Below are 14,686 nucleotides of genomic sequence, written 5' to 3' on the forward strand. Positions count from 1 at the left end.
ATACTAAGGTCAGACCAGAGGTTTCTGGTAAAGAAAGCTTACATGACAAAGCTCATTTTGACAGTTGTTTAGGGAGTGAGGTGCTCAGGAAACAAACATGGATTTGGTAGAGACAGAAGCAATCTACTTAGTGTCCCTGCTTGTCCTTATGTAGTAAGGGGTCTTCATTCTCAGCTTTGATTCAATCCTCTGAACTTTTCCCTCTTAGGAACCAATAGCCTTCTCAAGCTGAATACATGCCCTGGGCACCCAGTTCCTTCCTACCCCTTAATAGGGCGCCTGGGTTTCAGTTTTCATCTCCAGTGTCCCCTTCTCTGTCTTTATATCAGAGACCTTGGCTGCTTCCTTCTGCTACCTCTCCAGGCTCTTTCCTAAAAGTGCTCCTTTCCCTAGGTCTCCAGTTCATATCCACAGGTCTTCGCCTTCATCTTGCATAGTCGTCTCTTGCATGCTACAGAAGATGCTGATGCCACACCATAGGACAACTAGGGGTTCTTGGCCCCAGCCGAAGGCCAGTGTGTGATCCAGGGCCTTAGCTGGGGCCCCTTTCCTCCCTCCTGGGCCTGGCGGCTCCAGGGCTTCTGGCAAGGCGGAGAAAAGGCGCGGACCAGGACTCCTTCGCGGGATCCCGCAGCTCCTTCCTCCCGCAGCGCTCCGCGGGCTTCCACCAAGTTCGCCCCCTGAGTTCGTGCGTGGCCAGGTGGGGGCGGGGGCCGAGCAAAGGGGCGGAGGCGCGACCGGAGGGTGGGGTCTGGCGCGCGGGGCGGGCGCTGCCGCCTGGCCGGGCGCGCTGGCCCAGGATCAGGGAGCCGATGTGGAATTTCCTGCCCGGCCCGGCGCCCCTCCTGCCGCCCCCCGCCCGGCCTCGCACTCCGCTTCCGGCCGCCCTTGCCGCGGCCGCACCCGCGCCCACCCGCGCCTGCCCCGCGCCTCATGGAGGGCGCAGGGTCCCGGGGGGCCGGGCCGGCGCGGCGCCAGGGAGCCCGAGGGCCGCCGCCGCTGCTGCTGCTCTGGCTGCTGCCCGGTCTCGCGGCGCCCCAGGACTTGAACCCGCGAGGCCGCAACGTGTGCCGCACGCCCGGGTAGGAGCTGGGCCTGTGCGAGGCGTGGGCGTGAAGCGGGCTGGGGGTAGAGGTGCCCCATTTCGGTCTGGGCCATCCAGGACCTCCCTAAACTGGTCACGCGAGCCCCTCGGGCCTGCCTCGCGTCTTGGGCTCGGTTCCAGGCCGAGCCTGGGCCCCCAGGCTGCATCCGAGGGCCGGCTGGACCAGAAATCACCTGAAGGGATAACGGAGTGCTGTGGGGAGCCCCGAGGGGTACGATGTGGTGCCCAAAATGTCAGGGAAGAAGAGAAAAGAGCTACTCCCGAAGCCAAGCAAAGACACTCAGAGGGAGGGAACAGCGTGTGCATAGGCTTCAGGAGCCAGTGGCTTGAGACTGGAGTGGGGGTTAGAAGGGCTAAGGTGCAACCCCTGGGCGAGCTGGGCACTGGGGCAGTCGAGACTTGGAAGGACAGATTTGTCTTGGTATAGCGGGCGCAGGGTGGGAGGAGGATGGTGGTGGAAGTGAGCACGGACAAGCCTACGCTCACAGTGGACCAGAAACCGGAGTGCTTGAGGACAATGATGGACGCGCCATGGGGAGGACGTGGGGAACCCCTGTTGGCTCGTTGGGGCGGCCACTGGGTGCACGGAGGTGGGTCTCTGAGAGGATCTTGCTGGGGAAGCCGGTGTGGGACAGGCCCAGCCAGAAAGCAGTGGAGCCCCGAGCTTTCGTGGAGGGTGAAGAGAGACGCCCGCTGAGTAGGCGCAGAAGCCGAGGGACCTGTTGGCTGGTCGGAACCACGACGCAGTCAAGGCATCTCTGCAGAGGCGAGGAACCCTCGGTGGGGCGCCTCTGCCAGTGCTGGGGAGGCTGTTTTGGGGCTCCGGGTTAGGGTCCCCGGGGGCACCCTGGGTCAAACGGCTCCCCGGGGTGCGAAACGTCAGCTAGGGTTTTGGAGGGTCAAAGTAGACAAGGGGCTGCTAGCTGACCGCGCGGTTTCCGAAATCGGGTCGAGACGACACAGACCACTCCCGGCCGCGAGCCCCGCCTCGGAGGCGGGGACCCGCCTGACTAGCCATCTGCTTCGCATCGCCGCCGCCGCCGCCTCGTCCCGGGCCTCCCGGGCCCCAGGAATGCAGCGGCTGAGGCAGGCGGGGCGGTGCCTGAGGAGGGCGGTCAGCCCACACCAGGCCTTCTCCTCCTCCGACGGGCTGGCCGGGGAACGGGACTCCGGTGGTGTGTCATGCTGTTCCGAGCTGGAGTTGGGGAGCCCTTGGCCTCCAGTATTTCCGCTGGCCGACCTCTCAGAAGGATGTCTGCCTCTGTAGCCCATAGCGCGACGTGTTTGCCATTATACTTTGGCGGAAGACTGCCCCAGCTGTCTGGATCTGAACAAATACTTAGATTTTCTGGGTCTGTCTTTACCTCTGAAAAATAGGGATGCAATGCACCTCAGCTCTTGGTGCTGGAGATGGGGGTGGATGCCCTGACTGTGTGTGGAGAGTTTGTGGGAAGAAAGATCTCTGGAGTGTGCTCACCCGAGATCTGGGCCATCCTTTTGGTTACAATGCATGAGGTCCAGCAGAGAGAGGTGCCAGCTCAGCCAGTATATAGGCTGTGCACCTACTGCCTCCAGGCCTGTTAGTACGAGGACTCTGCAGCAGAAACCAGTGCCCTGTCTCACAAGTAGTTATGGAGTTGGGGGTGCCTTTCCTTTAGTAGGATCAGGGAGCCACGATGAACACAGACCTACAGGAGAAAAGGAGATAGTTCTGCAGGTATTTGGGGCACAGCTCATTCTACACCCCTTTCCCCTACTAGAAGATACTTTGGAGGCCCTGCAGGTGTGGGGTCGGGGGCATACTGAAGAGATGCCAGGGCCATAAGGGGTGTGCCTACTGCTCTGAGAATGAGGCTGCTTTTCAGAGAGAGGACATCTGCAGAAGGTGGAAGGTTGGTCTGGAGGTTGGAGCAATCTGCAAGGGAAAGCAGATCTCTTTCTCAGTAAATGTAGTGTGAGCAGGTCTCCACTTCCCAGCTTGGAGGGACAGGGCAGGCTGAGGAGGAGGAGGAGTACAAAGGTTGGGGTTTTTGTTTGTTTGTTTGTTTGTTTGTTGACACTCCGGAGCATTCAGAGTTGTGATGTCATCCAGGGGGCAGTTGCAAGTGTAATAGTGAGGGAACGGGCCACATGGCATTACCTGGTGGGGCATGGTGAAGAAGCTGGCATGGTTAGGGCAGAGAAGAACCATGTCTGGGGGCAAGGGGAGAGATGGATGGGGACCCACATAAGGGAGTAGGCACAGAGTCTCCTTGGTTGGATCTGTGAGTAGGCTCTGAGATGGAAAAAATGAGCTGCTTGCCACACAGCAGTGACTGTGGCCCCCAGAGCATCAGCCTGTAGCAGCACATACTGATGGTTGGACTCTGACTCCCCAAGGTAGCGCTCACTCAGAGAGCCAGGACCTGCCTTTGTAAGTTTTTGAGTATTTGTTTTGTTTGTTTTGTAATATCTTAAACGAGTTCACCAGGCCTTCTTGGTTTGCCATGATCCTGAGTGATCAGTCCTTGAAAGACTGCAAGACTTGTTCTCAGTGAACTCAAATGAGCTTGGGTCTGCTTGTAGTGTCAGCTGTTCTCAAAGGCATCCTGCTCCCGTTGCTATAAATTGCCCTGTACAGGCAAGGATCTTAACTTCTCTAAGTAGCAGGTTCCTTAGCTCAAGAGTAGGACCTGAGGCTGCTGAGCCGTCTCAGTGGGTCAAGGAACTTGCCACAGGACCTGATGATCTGCGTTCAACTGCCAGAGGCCTTGTGGCAGAAGGGGAGAGCTGACTTCCACAAGCTGTTCTCAAACTCCACATGCATAAAGTGGTTTATTCTCTCTGTCTCTGTCTCCCTTTCCCCCCTCTTGCCCCCTCCCTTCCTCCCTCCCTCTCTGTCTCTGTCTCTGTCTCTGTCTCTGTCTCTCTCTCTCTCACACACACACGGGGGGGGGAATAAATAAGTGTTCACTTGTTTAAAGAATGGGACCCATGGATTTAGCAGGAAAGAACTAAGGTGCACACAGTTTCCTGCATGGTTGGCTTCCCAACCTCTGCTGATCCACCTATCACACACCGTTGAGTGTGGTTGAGTGTGGTCCTAGAGCCAGACACCCAACCTCAGAACCTTGTACTAGGCCACCAGGGAGCACAGGAACCGATGTTCTGGGGCTCTCAGCAGGCCACCTGGCAAGGGAAGCAACTCTGAAGAGTCCAGACCAAGTGGAAATGAGAGGAGATGGGTGGCAGATGAACTTGGGTCTCTCTGAGAAGGGATCCTTGGCATCTCTGGGGCAAGGTGGGTGGGCCGGTAGGGGCAGCAAAAACAGGCCTGTTTCTTTTTTTCTGTGGTTCCTAGTTTTAATTGTGGAAAATATGCAAAGCCTGTTCCCTTAGTTTAAAGTTTTATGAGTTCTGTCCCCCAGGTCCCAACTTTGATCTGAGGGAGAACCAAACTCTTTGGCTGGGAAGGGAACTTTTTGAGGCAGCTGAATCCTATCCACAGTATGACCATTACCCCAAACTGGTCTGGGCAGAGTGGGGCTTTCTTTTCAGCCTGCCTCCTACCCCTCTTTGGGTTCTAAGTTCAGAAGCCTCAGAAAAAGCACACTCATTTTCTCTACAATGCAAACAGATGCTACATTCCTGTAGGCCTGAGGCAAAAATCTGGGCCTTATGACTGTCCCCTTTCAGCCTCATCTGTCTTAACCATGGACACCGCACTGCCCACTTCCCACCCTCCCTCAATCCCCAGGCACCCTCCTGGCTTTGTTTTGAAAGGGTCGCCACACCTGAGGACTTCCCAGGCTGTACCTCCCTGAAATGCTGCAGTGAGAAACTGCCCCTGAAGTCTAGCTCCAGGTTTCCTCCCCAGCAGAGTCCTCTGAAAAACTGATGTTTCATGTACACTGTAAGGTCAAAGAAACATAAGTAAAACATTAAATACAAGTAGCTACTTCACCCTCCCTGCCCCTGGAAGGCACTGGGCCTCAGTTTACTTTCCTTATGCCCAGGAAAGCTCCCAAGGGTCCCCAAGTGCCTGCCTCCAGAGGAACCATGCAGGGCATACACTTGGCTCCATCCTATCCCTCTCAGATGCTTTTCCACCCTGGGTTTTAGCCCCCACCATGGGTATCCAGGTGCTCCATTGGGACCACCTGGCAGTGGTGCTGTCACAGCCATGTCACATTTGGATCCCTGACACCCTGGCTAGGCTGCTAGTCCTAAAAGATGTGTTAGACCTGCCTCAGAGGTCATGAGAGTCAGGTGGCTCCATACTCCAGGTTCACTGTTGCCCCTTCCTATTTCTTAACCTGTGGCTGATGGGATGGAGGAGCTGGAGTCCCTGTAGATGACAATTCTTGGAGGCTGGCTCTTTGTCAGGTATGCAGACCAGGAGGTATGCCCTTCTGGTGGCAGAGACCCCTCATCTACCACTGTCTGGCAGGCTTCAAGCTGCCACCTCCCTCAGGCTGGACACCCTAAAGGCTGGGGAAGGAGTGTTGGGGGAAGGGCGTCAGGCTCAGATGTCCCTCCTCTGCTTGAAGTTCCCAGGTTCTCACGTGTTGCGCTGGCTGGAAGCAGCTGGGGGATGAGTGTGGGATCGGTGAGTGGGGCATTTTGGGGTCCTGGGCGGGCAGATGCAGTGCAGAGGTGGGAAGATCATGTGCTGCAGCTCCAGCCCGTCTCCTTTACAGCGGTGTGTGAAGGCAATTCCACGTGCTCAGAAAACGAGGTGTGCGTTCGGCCAGGAGAGTGCCGCTGCCGACATGGCTACTTCGGTGCCAACTGCGACACTAGTGAGCATGGGGCGAGGTGGGGGGTTGGGGGTTGGACAGTTTGGCGGGAAGAAATAAAGAAATTAGGCAGGGGGGTAGATTGGACTGGGTTGGCCTGGGTATGGTGGAGCTAAGGGTGGGATGTACCAGGGTTACGACTCAACCTCTCACCTGGTTCTTGCAGAGTGCCCGCGCCAGTTCTGGGGCCCCGACTGCAAGGAGAGGTGCAGTTGCCACCCGCACGGACAGTGCGAGGACGTGACCGGACAGTGTACGTGTCACGCGCGCCGCTGGGGTGCGCGCTGCGAGCATGCTTGCCAGTGCCAGCATGGCACGTGCCACCCGCGGAGCGGCGCGTGCCGGTGCGAGCCGGGCTGGTGGGGTGCTCAATGCGCTAGCGCGTGCTACTGCAGCGCTACTTCGAGATGCGATCCACAGACAGGCGCCTGCCTGTGCCACGTAGGCTGGTGGGGCCGCAGCTGCAACAACCAGTGCGCCTGCAACTCGTCGCCCTGCGAGCAGCAGAGCGGCCGCTGCCAGTGTCGCGAGCGCACATTCGGCGCCCGCTGTGATCGCTATTGCCAGTGCTTCCGCGGTCGCTGCCACCCGGTGGACGGCACGTGTGCCTGCGATCCCGGCTACCGGGGCAAGTATTGTCGCGAGCCATGCCCTGCTGGCTTCTACGGCCTGGGCTGTCGCCGTCGGTAAGCGTTGCGGGCCTGGTGGTGGGAAGGCGGAAGGGTGAAGAGGAGCTCCATCCGGCCCAGCTTCCTGACCCTTCTGTAGGTGTGGCCAATGCAAAGGCCAGCAGCCATGCACGGTAGTCGAAGGCCGCTGTCTGACGTGCGAACCCGGCTGGAACGGAACCAAATGTGACCAACCCTGCGCCACCGGTTTCTACGGCGAGGGTTGTGGCCACCGCTGTCCACCCTGCCGCGACGGGCATGCCTGCAACCATGTCACCGGCAAGTGTACGCACTGCAACGCGGGCTGGATCGGCGACCGGTGAGCAGTCCGCGCCTGCTTCGGCCCAGGCCACGGCCTCTTTAGGCCTGGCTCCTACGCAGTCTCTGCACGGTGGGCTCTGTAGGCCTCGTGGCCTTTGGTTTACATTTCAGCTCATGACTCCTCTCTTGATACCAAGGTGCGAGACTAAGTGCAGTAATGGCACTTACGGGGAGGACTGTGCCTTCGTGTGCTCTGACTGCGGCAGCGGCCACTGTGACTTCCAGTCCGGGCGCTGCCTTTGCAGCCCTGGTGTTCACGGACCTCAGTGAGTGGGGACCTGGAGAGGGAAAGGGGCTATGTACCCGACACTGGGGCCTTCATATAGACCTCGGGGACCCTGCAGTAGGGAATGTCAGCAAGCACTTTGAAGCTGTATCTGATATGGAGCCTGCCCTCCGACTAATCTAATCCAGTGGCATCCTTTATGTGACACAGATAATGGTATAGAGGGAGTCAGTAGTCTGGACTGGGATCTCCATTTTCCACTCATTCAATAAGCCCCTAGTAATCACGCTTCATTCCTTCAGACCCCCTCTGTAGAAATCACACACATTCACTTCTAAACTGTGATTATCAAGTGAATGCCCGCCCGCAGGTGGGGGTGGGCTTCAGTCTCTACAGGATAGAGTCAGAGCCTTGGTTGTGGCGCCCGGGACCAGCCGGCAATGGTGGCCCGTGCAAGGAAAGGAGGCATTCTGGACTCCCAAACTTTGCAGCTGTAATGTGACTTGCCCGGCCGGGCTCCACGGCGTGGACTGCGCCCAGGCCTGCAGCTGTCACGAGGAATCATGCGACCCGGTCACCGGTGCCTGCCACCTGGGTGAGTGGGTGAAGAACGTCGGGCCAGGGAATGAAGTGGGGTGATCCTGCGCTGAGCCGCTGCTCCCCACAGAGACCAATCAGCGCAAAGGTGTGATGGGCGCGGGCGCGCTGCTCACGCTGCTCCTCGGCCTGCTGCTCTCGCTGCTCGGTTGTTGCTGCGCCTGCCGGGGCAAGGACTCGGCACGCCGGTGAGGCCCCAAGCCAGCCCCCACCCACCGCTTGGTTTAGGTAGCCCGCTAGCCCGCTCTGTGAGACTGGGTGTGCTTCTTGAATCCAGACCCCACTCCTGAGTCCGGGCCCAGTCCTCTCTTTCCATGGGGCCTCCCCTTTCTGTTCCCACCGAATTTGAACCGTCCCTCCCAGTCCCGCCCCGCCCCTTCGCTCAGGCCCCGCCCCCGCAGGGAGCTCACCCTTGGAAGGAAGAAGGTGCCTCATCGCTTCTGTGGAAGCTTCAGTCGCATCAGCATGAAACTGCCCCGAATCCCGCTTCGCAGGCAGAAGCTGCCCAAAGTCGTAGGTAAGAATGTAGCCTCTGGGACTCAGGGGAGTCCCAGAGAGGTGAGCCTGGAAGAAGGAAGGGAGGATGTTGCTAGGGGTGAAGCTGTAGGGGAAGGAGTCCTAGGTATGGGGGCAGATATTAGGGGGTATGCAGAAGGCATGGGGATACATGAGTCATTGCCTGGCAGGCCACCTGATCTGTAGGTCTCTCTACATGGCGATGCAGATCTGGAGGGGAACTAGTGGTGTGTGTGTGTGTGTGTGTGTGTGTGTGTGTGTGTGTGTGTTGAACCCCAAAGTGAAGCAAATCAACAGTGTGGTTGGTTCCCAGCAGTTACTAGAGCCCTTACTAGAAAAGGGCAGGATGACCCCCATCCCACTACAGAGTCTCTCCTAGATGTTCAATATGATGACAGGCAAGGGGGTGGTCCTCCCTTTAGGTAACTTCTTTCTGAACATTGGTCGGATCCATTCACTCTCAAGAGATAAAGGAGACAGCTGAAAATGCTCTGGTTCATATAAGCTACATGACTCCTAGGAGCACAAGTGTCAGGGCTGGACCTTGATGCAAAGACTGCTGGGAGAGTCTGAGCCCAGCAGCAGTCCTGCCCCTGAACATTTGAATTCAGTAGTGCTCCAGGGTTCCCCAAGTCCCACCAGGCATAGGACAGAGTTGGTTGGAGAACATGGTGGCTTTCCCAGGCCACATGTGCTAGACTCTGTCTTTTCTTAACACGTAGTCTACTATTTCCACTCCCTGACTGCATTTGACTTGCACTTTCTCCTTATTTAAAAAATATCTTTAAAAACTCTTGCTTGTTTTGAGTGTATGGGTGTTTGGCCTTCGTGTGTGTGTGTGTGTGTGTGTGTGTGTGTGTGTGTGTGTGTACCACTTGTGTGCCTGGTGTCTGTGGAGATCAGAGGAAGCCATGAGATCCTCTGGAATTAGAGTTACAGACAGGTGTGAGCTACCATGGGGGTTCTGGGAATCGAATCTAGAATTTCTGGAAGAACAGCCAGTGCCCTTTGTTTTGAGATAGGGTCTCACACTGTAAGCCAGGCTGTCATGAACTCAGCTGAGTAGCCTAGGCTAGCCTCAAGCTCACAGTGATGTTCCTTCCTCTGGTTTCAAGTGCATTGGTTACAGGCATGCACTTCCATATCCAACTTCCTTCAAGTTTCTCCCTTCTGGGTTTGCTTGCTACCCACTGATCTAATGAGACTCTGTTGAATGTCACATCCCACCTGCAGGTTTTTGTAGGGGCTGGCTGGTCATGATCACTTTGTTCATGGTTAGCTAATTAAGGGTACAGACTGGGAAAAGGAGGGGGGTCCCTGGCACTCTACCTCACTTATCCCCACACCCCCACTCTCCAGTGGCCCATCATGACCTAGACAACACACTCAACTGCAGTTTTCTGGACCCACCCTCCGGGCTGGAGCAGCCCTCTCCATCGTGGTCCTCCAGGGCTTCCTTCTCGTCATTCGACACCACAGATGAAGGCCCTGTGTACTGTGTGCCCCATGAGGGTGAGTGTGGCCCTGCATCGACAGCCCTCTAGCACCATAAAGTGGCCTTGCTATCTATGTTGGAGGTCATGGGGATGGGGGCACCAAGGAACTAAGAACTAGGATTGATTTGCCACAGACCTGCAGCTACAAAGCTGAGGTTCTGTGGGGTGAGTCATGGAGGGATAGGTGGGCTGGCTTGTAACTACTCAGTCATACTAACTTTTGGGACAAGCTCTAAATATGGAACAGCAGAGGAGACAGGCAGAACATAAGGTATTGAGAAAGAACTGTCCTGTCCTACTTTGGTGCCACTAGATGACTTTGGGCAAGTGACTAATGCCTCAACATCAGAAAACTTAAGTCTTAAAGGCATGAATCCGCTTAAAGTTGATGACTGTGACCCCTGAGAATGGGGTGTGGTTGGGCCTAAAGTCTGGAGCCTGAGCCCTGAAAAATTAGCGCTCATTCCCCAGCAGTCAGCCCACACCCTGGGGATTCCCACTAAATTTGTGGTAATGCTGTGAATGTACCAGGCAGGCGTGCCTGGATGACCACACAGAGACAGCTGGGCCTCAGGCAGAGGAGAGGGGGGTCGCTCGTGGGGGTTGGCTCCACCAGCGCTATTGGATGTTGTGATTAGCTTGTCGTTCCCTTGTTAGAGGAGACTGCCGAGAGTCGAGACCCGGAAACTCCTGCCGCTCTCACTGAGGTGCCCGCTGTGTCCCTAGCATCCACGGGCACCTCGACGCCCCGGGAGGAGGCAGCGGTCCTCCCTGCATCCTCAGACAGCGAGCGCTCGGCGTCAAGCGTGGAGGGACCGAGCGGGGCGTTGTATGCGCGTGTGGCCCGGCGCGAGGCCCGGCCGGCCCGGACCCGAAGTGAGGCTGGGGGCTTGTCACTGTCACCGTCGCCCGAGCGCAGGAAGCCGCCGCCACCCGACCCTGCCACCAAGCCTAAGGTGTCCTGGATCCACGGCAAGCACGGCACCGCGGCCGCTGCCCCGTCGCCGCCGCCCGCAAGCCGCAAGACTGCGCCAAGCCCTAGCGGGAGGAAACGGACCCCCAGCAACTCGTCGGTGCAGCCCCCGGGCCTGACCGAGGAGGCCCCAGGCCCGGCTTCACCGACGCCGCCCCGCGCCCGAGCGCGCGGCCGCGGCCCTGGTCTCTCGGAGCCCACGGACGCGGGAGGTCCCCCGCGCAGCGCGCCCGAGGCCGCCTCTATGCTGGCAGCCGAGCTGCGCGACAAGACTCGCAGCCTGGGCCGCGCTGAGAAGCCGCCGCCGCCGCAGAAGGCCAAGCGCTCGGTGCTCCCGGCCTCGACTGCCCGCACGGCCTGGACATCCGAGGCCTCGGCGTCTGAGAAGGCGGTGGCTAGCGTGCCTGCGCCCGAGACCCCTCGGAAGAAGACCCCCATCCAGAAACCGCCTCGGAAGAAGAGCAGGGAGGCAGCGGGGGAGCCGAGCAGGGTGGGCGCGGCCCCCTGAGCTTCCTAGGTTCGCAGCCCCGGGAGGCACCGCATTGCTCACCGTCGTTTCCCGCGCGGCCGCAGCGAAGGCATTTCATTGGTCCGAAAGCCCAGCGCCCGCCCGAGCCTGTGTCTGATTGGCCCAGGCTCCAGCAGCTGCGACCTGGTTGGATCTGCTCTCGGGCCTCGCAGACACTTAGCTGTCTACCCGCTCCCACTAAGCAATGTTGTGGAGCTTTTCCAGTAACCTGCGTCTCGTTGGCCATGGCTTGGAGAGCCTACAGACTTCTTACTGGCCAAGAAGAGTGTTCTTGGCTGGGCCACCTTGTCATTGGCCGACGCCAGCAGCGCTTCTGCCTCTTGGCTGCCTCTCATTTGCCAAGGCCTGGTGCCTATGGCTGTAGGTCTTTTTTCTCTGAAGATAGTCAGAGGTTGCTTCCATTAACTGGGCTCCCGAGTATCTGGTTGACCCGAACCTGGGGAGAAGAGCTGGTCTCTTCTCCTCAGAGGGCTCAGCCCATGTTGGCTTGTCCCCTTCCCATCCACACCAGCCCTGGTCCCTCAGCCATCAAGCTGGTTTTGATGGCTTCCTATCACCCCACGAGGGAACTCCAGGGGCTACTCTGGTGGCCTTAGATGTATTTATAGGCCCTGGGCAGGGCTTCTCCCATCCCATCTGGGGCCTTCCGGATGGGCTCCTCCTAGCAGGCCAAAGCTTTGTTTAATAAAATGCTTCTCCCCACTTCCAGTGCCCTAATTACTTCCACCTGGAGGTTGTGAAGCAAAGATGACCTCCTATGGAACCTAGATGCAACATCTTCTGGACTCCTCCAGCTGAAATCCCCATGTGGGTTTTCAGGAATGAAGTAAAAAGTACGTCAAATCCACCAGTCCTGAACTATCACTTGGAAGAAGCAGGGATCTGTGCTGGAGGTCAGAACCGTTTCTGGTGAGACAGACGTGAGGGCAAGGGACATCAGACAGTGTGCCTAGATTCCAGCCAGGCCTCACAAAGCAGCCTGTTACGGCACAGAGCCTGCTTGCTCCCTTAGGTACCATGTCCTGAGTGAAAACCTTCCTCCCTTATCTCCACATGCTACAGTTGGGGAACAGAGGGAAATTATCTGCCCGGCCTTCTCTGGACCCGTTTGTGTCTGTCCCACCCTACCCTAGCACCTTCACCTCTCCCCAGCAGAGCCCCTTCTGAGCCTTGAACCTATGCTCCTCAGGGTTCCTACTGACTTTCTTAGTTTCTGAAAGCCATCTGTTTTGGTTCCTTCTAGCCCCTACCTCTAGATTCTTGTCTCTAGTATCTTTTTTGTTGTTGAGCCAGAGCCTCATATTGCAGCCTGGTATGATCTTGAACTTCTGCCCTAGCTTTCCAAGTGTGAAGCTATGAGGATGCTGGGCATTCAATTAAAAAAAAAAAAAAAAAAAAAGTCCTTAGCTGCAGAGCCAACTCTCCAGCACTTTCTCCTATCTGCTTATGTCCAGCTTAAAATTTCACTCTGCTAGCATCTTCCTAGCTTAAGTGTCTCCAATGTTGGCAGCTCAGGGCCTCTCTTTGGCAGGGCCCTTGTTCTCTGGCCAGGTACTACTTCGAGGTCAGCTTTAGTCCCATTCAACCACCAGAGTGGAGACGGTGCCCAGAGCAGCTGATGGACACAGTGCCTCAAGCTGGCCTGGCTGGGCAACACATGCTTGGCAGCCCTGTTGTCTCTGTGCCAGATGCTTTCCCTTGGCCAGCAAGGCATCTTCCTGCTGTGGTCTTGTGGTTTGATTGGCCTCTGATCCATTGAGGCACCAAGTCATACTAGCTGCCGGGGTGGAAGTCAGGCTCAGTGTCAGGCAGAAAGTGACAGAGTCCAAGGCAGGACAATCAGTATAGAGTGGAGTATTGTTAGGCCTCACTCTTGCCCATTCTGTGCCCCTACCAAGCCATCCTGCCACAATGGCTTCTCATCAATTCCTGATGCTAGTCCTCCATTTCCCTAGTCTGGACTGGTGTGATCTGAGCCGTTCAGGAATGTCTCAGTGCTGGCCTGGGGCCTCTCCTCCCACTGTCCAGGATGCCTGACCTGCAGGAGCCTCTCTGTGGGCCCCTCCTGGACAGAGACCAGTGCTCCCCATCATTAGCCAGCCCTGCTGCCTGTCCCCTAGAAAAGTTCCCCTTAAATGTCTTTCACCACCCAGTATTCCCCACCCCCTCTGGACTTGCACTACTGCCAGCTCCCAGGGCAGGCGCCACAAAAGGGAACCATGACTGCTGGAACCTCTGTTACCATGGGGACGGGGACCACAGAGCTCACATCTGGTAGTGATTGAGGAGGAAAAATTATGAGTCGTGGAAAACGCAAATATTTTTTGTAGCACAGAGCACAAAGGAATGTGGGGACTGGAGAGGGGCCTGGGCTCCGTCTGGTTTCCAGCAGGATGTAGCACACATCACTCAGAGAGGCCAGGCTGTGCCAGACAGCTTATACATATGCACACACCAGCAGTTGCTGTCTGTGGCACACATACCTTTGCCACTAAATGCACAGAAATAACAACACGATGCAACACAAACACACACATATGTGGCAAATCAGAGTGGCCCAGAAACACGGAACAAACACATAGCAGCATGTACTCTACATATAACTGCATCCAAATTAAGAGACAAATACTCCTATGGCTCCAGAATTCCCTGGGATACACAGAGGCACCTAGACACACCATCTGCTAGACAGGAATGGACCTTCATGTCCAACACAGATGTACTACAGCACTGCACATGCAGACCAAGGGACACATACCCTGCCACACATTTGTCTAGACAGTCACAGTAATGCAGAGAGGACTGCCAGCCCCCAGAAACACACAAACGAAGGGCAAGGGATACACAGCAAATCCAACAGACATGGGAACACAAGACACCCTACAACACATGCACTTCAGGCATGGTGGAAGACTCACACGCATCGTATGGAGTACCTGGCACATGCAAACCAAATTCCTTGAAGCATGCGTACACACAATTCATGGTGCGATGAAAAATGAGGTGAGTTCTGATCTCACACACAGCCATTACACACAGAAACACAAGACAAACATGCCACACACTCCCCAAACATGTAATATACCATGGTACTAGACAAAATGTCAACACATACCCAGCACTTCACCATACTCAGGAGACTGTGTCTAAACCTGCAACATCCACACCACTGTCACCCAGCAAAAACACTGAGAGACACCCCCTCTGCCACCATTATAGCTCCGTTAGTGAAACACACTCACAACAGATACAGACCTGTAAGAAGCACACCTTGTACCACAGCCGGTTGGATAAGAAGACACCGACTACCATGTGCACACACACCCATGGCCTGATATGCATACACACAGAAAAGACTCAGAAAAGCGTATTCAGTCCATAATAAACACACATGTGCTGGGCAGTGGTGGCGCACGCCTTTAATCCCAGCACTTGGGAGGCAGAGGCAGGCAGATTTCTGAGTTCGAGGCCAGCCTG

At 56.6% G+C, this 14,686-nt stretch overlaps 1 protein-coding gene across 2 annotated transcripts; it reads left to right on the top strand.

Moving 5' to 3' along the window:
• The first annotated feature begins 826 nt into the window (after positions 1–826).
• On the top strand, positions 827–11,911 carry Scarf2 (scavenger receptor class F member 2). Of its 2 annotated transcripts, none has more exons than XM_031363308.1 (11): positions 827–1,082; positions 5,635–5,693; positions 5,785–5,886; positions 6,050–6,569; positions 6,652–6,870; positions 7,010–7,138; positions 7,590–7,693; positions 7,766–7,883; positions 8,082–8,212; positions 9,571–9,723; positions 10,365–11,911. In XM_031363308.1, exons 1-11 carry the CDS (start codon positions 934–936, stop codon positions 11,186–11,188), a joined length of 2,508 nt encoding a protein of 835 aa, XP_031219168.1. In that variant the 5' UTR covers positions 827–933; the 3' UTR covers positions 11,189–11,911. The 2 variants fall into 2 exon arrangements, with proteins under 2 accessions (XP_031219168.1, XP_031219169.1); XM_031363309.1 differs by having other exon boundaries at positions 830–1,082; positions 8,097–8,212.
• The last annotated feature ends 2,775 nt before the right edge of the window (positions 11,912–14,686 follow it).

The sequence above is a fragment of the Mastomys coucha genome, unplaced genomic scaffold, assembly GCF_008632895.1.
Source record: "Mastomys coucha isolate ucsf_1 unplaced genomic scaffold, UCSF_Mcou_1 pScaffold12, whole genome shotgun sequence".
Taxonomy (NCBI): Eukaryota; Metazoa; Chordata; class Mammalia; order Rodentia; family Muridae; genus Mastomys; species Mastomys coucha.